This window comes from Setaria italica, chromosome VI, assembly GCF_000263155.2.
Source record: "Setaria italica strain Yugu1 chromosome VI, Setaria_italica_v2.0, whole genome shotgun sequence".
In the NCBI taxonomy this organism is placed as follows: Eukaryota; Viridiplantae; Streptophyta; class Magnoliopsida; order Poales; family Poaceae; genus Setaria; species Setaria italica.
Genome location: NC_028455.1, coordinates 25,560,908 through 25,568,647, shown reverse-complemented (window position 1 = coordinate 25,568,647; position 7,740 = coordinate 25,560,908). Strand labels below are relative to the sequence as shown.

The 7,740-nt window shown below is 41.0% G+C and overlaps 2 protein-coding genes across 3 annotated transcripts in view; both read left to right on the top strand.

Annotated features, from left to right (window-relative positions):
- The window catches only part of LOC101762214 (ecotropic viral integration site 5 ortholog-like), a 3,861-nt gene extending 992 nt beyond the window's left edge, over positions 1-2,869 (top strand). The window contains 8 exon segments of the mRNA XM_012847110.2: positions 308-478; positions 561-606; positions 609-640; positions 951-966; positions 969-1,147; positions 1,556-1,615; positions 1,724-1,800; positions 2,448-2,869. Coding sequence (XP_012702564.1) covers positions 308-478; positions 561-606; positions 609-640; positions 951-966; positions 969-1,147; positions 1,556-1,615; positions 1,724-1,800; positions 2,448-2,475 — 609 coding nt within the window. The 3' untranslated portion in view covers positions 2,476-2,869.
- Positions 2,870-4,947: 2,078 nt separating this feature from the next.
- LOC101761533 (mitochondrial pyruvate carrier 1) overlaps positions 4,948-7,740 on the top strand; it is a 5,322-nt gene continuing 2,529 nt past the window's right edge. Inside the window, exons 1-4 of one of the 2 annotated variants that reach the window (XM_004973360.2) lie at positions 4,949-5,205; positions 6,737-6,791; positions 6,880-7,015; positions 7,233-7,516. In XM_004973360.2, the coding sequence (XP_004973417.1) occupies positions 5,110-5,205; positions 6,737-6,791; positions 6,880-7,015; positions 7,233-7,272 (327 nt within the window). In that variant the 5' untranslated portion in view covers positions 4,949-5,109 and the 3' untranslated portion in view covers positions 7,273-7,516. Of the gene's footprint in view, positions 5,206-6,736; positions 6,792-6,879; positions 7,016-7,232; positions 7,517-7,740 lie in introns of those variants that run through there. The other variant, XM_022827687.1, reaches the window with a different exon arrangement.

The following is a 7,740-nucleotide window of genomic DNA, read 5'->3' as shown; positions in this document are numbered from 1 at the left end:
TCTGTCTTGTGGAGATTATATATAATTATATGATAAGACCATTGCTCACATGAGCATTGGGTCCTATTGAACCCCATTTTGATGTGCTATTTGTACATTTAACTCCATTATACTCAATCCTGACCTGACTGAAGTTGTTGCTAGTTTTTTAAGGTGTGGCAGTTTTGAAAGAATATCTGGCCTACTTTTCAATATTTGGTTTCTATTATAGTTTGAACTTTTATTTTTTAATGATAAGAGTACCATGTAGAGTAGTGTTCTTATTCTACTTTATCAATCTTATTGGTGCCATTGTTCATTTGGACAGGCACTGGTGATATATGAGACATTGGCCTCTGAATTGGAAATTATTCGGGACATATCACGGACATTTCCATCTCATATTTTCTTCCAACAAAGGCATGGTCCGGGTCAAAGATCCTTGTATAACATTTTGAAAGCATATTCTGTCTATGGTAGGGATGTTGGATATGTGCAGGTTTGTGTTGACTCTGCAGGCCTAATTTTTTGATACAAAGATCTCTGGAATAATACATGTTATTTACACAATCATTTCACAGGGAATGGGATTTTTAGCTGGGCTGCTGCTTCTTTATATCAATGAGGATGCATTCACGTGCCAATGGAAGGCTTGTATCGGGTAATTGAACTTAAGGAATTAGATTTGGATTCCAGTAGATTATACTTTAGGGATTCATAATGCATGTTTCATGGCTGCCTATCGTCTCAAATACGAATTTTCTATCGTATCTGATGTATCTAAATGATAAATTACTAAGTAAAATGTACTCTTTATGTCCATGGCCACATGTTCTTGTGCAAGCAGTGTCCAACTTCAGTTTGAGTAATTAGTAATGCAAGGGATGTGAAATTGTCAACATTGGTTCTCTTGAACAAACCTGCATCCTGTAATCTTCTGATTCTTTTTATACCCTTGCAAGTTGCAACAGGCTGGTTTGCCACTTTTGCGCAGTATCTGTCTCAGTTTGAGAAATTAGTTATGGAGCACATGCCAAAATTGGGACAACACTTTGTTGAAGAAATGATAACCCCAAGCATGTATGCAAGGCAATGGTTTATCACAGTTTTCGCATATTCCTTCCTGTTTCACCTAACTCTTAGAGTTTGGGATGTCTTTCTTTATGAGGTTAGAAACTTATTCTGCCATATATATATTTCATGTTTAAAGTGCGTCTGGGCCTCTTGTGTTAGTTGACTGTTCTTTCAAGCAGTGTTGCTTCATAACTAGTGTAACTTTTATATCCGTGAGACTCCTTTCATTAGGAAACCCCACTAGTTTACATAACATGTTTTGACTTAAAATGTAGTTGAATGATGTGCCCATGGTTCCTTTTTCTTTTTACAAGTCATAACTTTTTACATGAATTTCTATTTCTTTCATAAGATCATATTAGTGCCTGTTGCAGTGTCCTATTATTCATTTAATTTTTAATTATTATGCTACCAATCTGTAGAAGACTAAAAGATTATGCTGTTCACTTAGATACTTTTTTGATCTGGTCGCTATTTTCTGATCGCTGGTTGATACTAACAGGGTATTAAGGTAGTTTTCCAATTTGTATTGGCTCTACTGAGATTCTGTCATGATGGTTTGGTGAGTTCTTTTTTCTTCTGTCGCTTTTGCTTGAAGGCACATTTTAAATATATATTGAGAAATATTCAATTGCTATCCTACTGTTGGGTCAAATTGCCTTTCGAGAAGCTCCTACAGGCCTTGAGAAATTCCCCGAGGAGTCGACTGATCCAGATGTTTTATTGCCAATTTCCTTTACATTTAAGGTAATAAACTTATTGTGCAAATCATATAGTTCGTGACATGTTGTCATGTTTTTATGTGAGTTGCTTTGGGACAAATGTGCTCTTATTCATACATGGTCCATTTCTTCCTTTTAATTTGCCCATCTTGGAAAAACTAAAAGCTGTTTTGTGCTATTTTCTGAAATTATTTCCGATTTGTTGCTTTCTGTTTTGTTACAACAATTTGTGTCTTTTGTGTAGTAATAAAAGAATAGAATTCATCAGTATGATATTAATAACAAGTATTATATCAAATCTCTTTGTTGTTAATTGTTCTATTAACCAATTAGTTTCACTAACCTTATTTATGTAACTTTAATGTTGATGCTTCTGTTGCTTGATTAGTTCACACTATAACATGTTGCCACTATTATCTTTTTTATTTCTTGTTTCAGTTCTATTCTGATAGAGCACTGAACTTTCAAACTTAGCTAACTACACCTGCATGTTCGTTTTCACTTTTTTAACATTCAGACATGAAAGAAAATCTAGAAAGCTCCACCCCCTTTATCTGGATGAGTGAATTAGCAAATTTACCATGAACTGTTTCATATGCCAGTTATGGAAATCAGCCACCCCTGTTAGATTACAATAAGCAATCCATGGTTCTTTCCGCTTCTATTTTTCAGGTCATCAGGTGTCCTCCAGTCGTCTTGAAAAGCTTCAGAAGGAATATCAGAAGGGACTCGAGGGCAGCAGTGAATCTTCAAGTAGCAAGCAGCATCAGCTTTCATATCGAAGACGATGAGCAGGGTGGGTAGCCGCGTCATATCTAACTTTAACTGTTGACCGAAAATAACAGACATGATCTCTTGTTGTAAAACAAGCCACACCTTGTTGTAACTTGTATGTCTATTGTACAGAAAGAATGGCCTTCATTCATTCATCCTTTTGCTGCTCTGTTTATTAGTTACTGTTACAATGCTTTCGTAAACTGAAGATGTATGACTGCTCCTCAAGCCATGGGAGGCCCCGGGGCTTTTATTGTTGCTCTCAGTGATGGACAAGCGTACATACATGTGGATGGATAAAGCGGAGTGATGCTTCGATACTTTCTTCGTGAGAATAGGGATTTATCAATACATGCTGCCAGTGTCAAATTGCAGTGCTTTTTTCTTTTCCATCGAGTAAATAGATTCTTGGTCTCTCTTCTCGCATAATTGATCAGGCAGAGCTGCCATAAGTTGGAGAAGATAAAATAGGCTTGGTCTTGTTTTTTAACACCATTAATAGTGGCCCCTAGAAAATATGATTTTGTGATGTACTCCCTCTGTCTCAAATTACTATTCGTTTTGACTTTTCTATATACATATTTTTTAGTATATATCTAGATATAATATATATTTAGGTGTATAATAAAATTTTTGTACCTATAGATACTAACATGAATAGTAATTTGGGACGGAGGGAGTAGCATTCAATGATTTTTATAACAAACGTCAAACGGCCCAACGATGCATGTATTAGAGACAGAAAAAAGGAGTTCCTAAAGTGACTGATTTCTAACGAAGAACAGAGGGTGCACTCCATTATTGGCAATGTCTTAATGAAATGTAGGGGGAAGAACATTTTGTTTGCAACATTTAAAGATGCACATCTAGAAAACTTCCACCAAACATTCTGAAACAAAAAAAATTGTATCACTCTCGCATATGGATGAAGGGGAAAAAGATTACTGTCTCCTATTTTCCACTTCTTGTGTCCAAAGCTATGCATGACGTTGAACCCAATGTAGCATTAGGATTGTTACTGTAGCGGAAATGAAGAGAAACGTGCTAGAAGTTAGTTCCTGATGACGCCCAAAAGTGGCAGGTCTGGGTAGATCTGGTCAGACCTGTTTAGACTGGTCTCCCAACCGGTCAGACCAGTTTAGGGAAAGTTCCTAAAGTACAAATTGTACTTCACCATGGCGTAGCTCTTATCGAGACGATCAAAATGCATATATGGAACATCCGATTTGGACTTCGGATGAGAGAGTTATGCCCTCGGGAAAATCAGCACCCTATGCAGGCAGGTAAGACCGACTGATCCCACCGGTCAGACTGGTTGGATCAAAGTACTCTAAATGAATATTGGACTCCCCCATTGCGTAGATCTCACTGAGTAGATCAAGACTCATATATAGAACGTCTGATTTGGATTTTGGATGAGGGAGATACAACCTTCGCAAGATCTGCACCCAGGGTTAGACCGGTTGCCCAGGCCGGTTTGACCGGTCTGGCTCTGTGTAATCCGAGTAGGCGTTGTAATTTAGCACGATTTGTATTAGGGTTTCGACTCCTACATGGGGAAGATCTTCCCTCCAGATTCGGCCGATTGAGGACATCAATCCAATCGACAGAAACCAATCTACTATTTTGTATCTTTGCCTTTATTCTTTTGCCCTAGCTTTTCCAATCTACCAATCTACTATTCTTCCTTCATCTTGACGACGTTTGAAGGCGCTCTAGGTGACCTGCCGATCCTAGAGCAACCCTACATGTGCCTGTCCCGACGGGATCCTTTCCGGGCAAGCGTTCGAAGGTCTACTGTCGGCTTGCCCGATAACTGGTTAGACTGGTCCCTGTAAGCGGTCAAACCGGCCTACGCTGAAGTGCTGTAGCAAGCCCCTGCGCACGCAGCAAGATCGTGTGCCTTCGTGTGTTAGCCAAAAAAACGTCTAACAGTTCCTAAACAACCACGTAACCACTGAGTCGACTAAGTCCATAATCCTAATCTCTACACACCTTGAGTCAACCAAGGCCGATTTCAAAAGTATCATAACCCTCTCCTTCCATACAATCCAACAGGAACAAACTTACTCTTCGACAAAAAAAAAACAGAAAAAGAACAAGCGCAAATTATCACACATCGAATTCCATCATCGCTCAAAGTGCTCCAGTTCCTTTCTTTAAATTATTATTAGGGGAGAGGATTCCTTCATTTTTCTTGACCGGGAATATGATTCCTCTCATTTCGCAGCTTAAGTAGCATCGCATAATAATACACGTTAGATTGCAGCTTTTCTTTTCTTTTTGTTAATGATCGCTCGTAATCCAGTACAGTCAGCACGATGTGGACCGTACGCTAACCTATTGCTTCCAAAGCCGCCGGACGTCACGATAAAAAGTAGCGAGCGTATGGGTCTACGATTGCCATCATATCCGATGATCCCATCCCATCACTCTCTGCTCTTGCTCCAACAACTCCGCAGAGAGAGAATCTAGCTCGGCCAGTCTTCTTCCCCGGGCTCCCCCCCCCCCCGGACGCCCTCCCCCTCATCTCCGGTCGGCCGGCCTCTCTCCCGGCGCCATGTCGGCGGCGTTCAAGGCGTTCCTGAACAGCCCGTTGGGCCCCAAGACGACGCACTTCTGGGGCCCCGTCTCCAACTGGGGCATCATCCTCGCGGTACGCACCACTGCTCTGCTACACGCGTGATTCCATTTCTGTAGCCGAGCGTCGCGATCTCTGCTGTGTTGAGGGACTTTGGCCTCTCCGTGCATGAGCAATAACACATCTGATAGGCAGTTTGACTTCAGTGAGTCTGGATGACTGACCGAGTCACTTTCGTAGGTCATTTCGTGGGTCAGTCAGTCAGAGTCGCACTGCTGGTTTATTTTGAATCAAACAGTTCAAAAATTTGAACGGCTGTTGTCCTAGAGATGAATTGAACTGTGCCTTGCAGGCCAGTCGATTTGATCTTGTTAAGGCCATCATCCTCCGTCCGCTCTGCATATAGTACAGATCGTAGCTAAATTTAGGCTGCAAATTTGCAGCCCACGGATGATCGCGCTGACTGAGTTCATCTTTCGGTCAATTATCTTTGTCTATTTTGCTAAGATTTATTGCCCTCCAACCCAATCTATCTTACACATAAAACTGCCTATTACTCCCCCCATCCCAAATTACTATTCGTTTAGATACACATTTTGATATGCACCTAGATATAAACTTATGTCTAGATGTATAGTAAAATTGATCTATCTAAAAAAGCTAAAATGAATAATAATTTAGGACGGAGGAAGTGTTTTTCATGTGTTGTACAGTACATTACTCCACAGATCTGAAATAAATTTTGGGAAAAAACAAAGATGGCTTCATCCACGATGCGTGCAACCAAAATAATCGAACTTGAATCATGAACACATACTGTTGCTCAGGTTTTGTCGTGTAATGATGAGGTACAGTTCATATACATTTCATCAAAAATATTTTTTTGCTATTTTATTTATTAATTATATATTCTTAAGAAGATATAGAGGCTAGAGGGTAGCCTCCCACCACCCCCGAGGCGTGGCATGGGACAAGGTTTAAGGCTCGGCCGTTCCGTCCCGCACCGGACTCCACGGTGTACGGTGACTCGGATTAGGACTCAATAGAGGTGTGCTATTAAAACTTATAGTTCTACTAGAATTTGAGCGTTGAGATTCTCGGAGGAAACCATATAAGTAAAGGGGGTAGAGCCTCTGGAAATAAAATTAAGCCAAAGTCAAACATCAAGGTCTCATTCAAAGCTTGTGAGAGGCAATTAGAAGCGCTCAGGAGGGATAGGCTAGACAGTTCTATAGCACTAGATTCTTGTATCGAGTAAGAATCGGAGGGTCCTAAAGGGTCAAGTAGAGTTGTGAGGGAGCGACAATTACTCGTACTCAAAAAGCTTAAAGAATTTGCGGTCGGTATTGCCAAAAAATACTATTTCTCTCATCATGGTTGTTTCAACACTATCATCTATGATTTTGTACGAGATTCATCTACGCTGTTAACGCTTGACCCGTGGGAATCGAACCCAGGATGACCAGCTCCGCACTCTAAGGAGCTGACCACCCAAGCCTACGCCCGCTCCATATACTTAAGAAGATAGTGGCTAGGTGCAATTGTATACTCGCCTTCATTTCCAAGTGACAGCCCTCTGAATTTTTCGTTTTGTTTGAATTTACAGAGTGTGGCCGACACCAAGAAGCCTCCTGAGATGATATCCGGCAATATGACGGGAGGTAGGCGAAACATTTTGGGGATTTCCACGTCTCAAATTTGCGATTTCTACGTATCCGACCATTGTTGATGTTTCTGTTTCTCCTGCAGTTCTGTGCGTGTATTCTGCCCTCTTCGTCAGGTTCGCATGGATGGTACGGCCCCGCAACTACTTCCTCATGGTAACCCACAGCTGCAACGAATGCGTCCAGCTCTACCAGCTGTCTCGCTGGGCTAGGGCTCAGGGGTAAGACACATCTGCACTGAATTCGTTTAAGTTCACACAAGTTTTCATCAAAAGTTCGACGAAACATCATCTCTGCCACGTGCTCCAACCAATACCATTTCAATAGAAACACTCTGCTTTGACCCATTAGTTTTCGCACTGAGCCTAATAAGAAGCATATTAATGCTGGTGTTTGTGCCGAAAATAGAAGCTTATGCAGGAGTTTGGATTTTTGCAGGTTCCTTGGGAAGAAGAAAGAGCCGGAGGCCCAAGAGTAAAGAAGATGACCCTGAGGCCGAGGAAAGGAAACTCTGAAGCGCATGCTTCCATCATACAAATTATGTATTATTACCACAGATTGAACAATGTAACAACGTGACATGGAAAACTTTGGTTTCATACATCATACATGTTCTGCCACGAAGCTATCCTAGCACTGTAACACATGACATTTTCTGAATTCTCATTGCTCCATCACGACCGAAGTTTTGGCGCACAATGAATTATTGATTATTTGGCTTAGCGTCCCCTTATTCAGAAAACACTTTGTCCTCTATATGTGCTTGCCCAGAAGAATCGTTCAAGAATCTTTTAAATTTTTTTTCAAGTTTGACCTAGATTTACATATTGGCTCCCTCGAGGCCTTGACCGTCGGATGCGAAGATAGCGTCTAGGGCCCACTTCTACTATTCCCCATTTTCCAACTACTCCGTCGACTCCACCAAATCCTTCTCTGCTTCCACTCT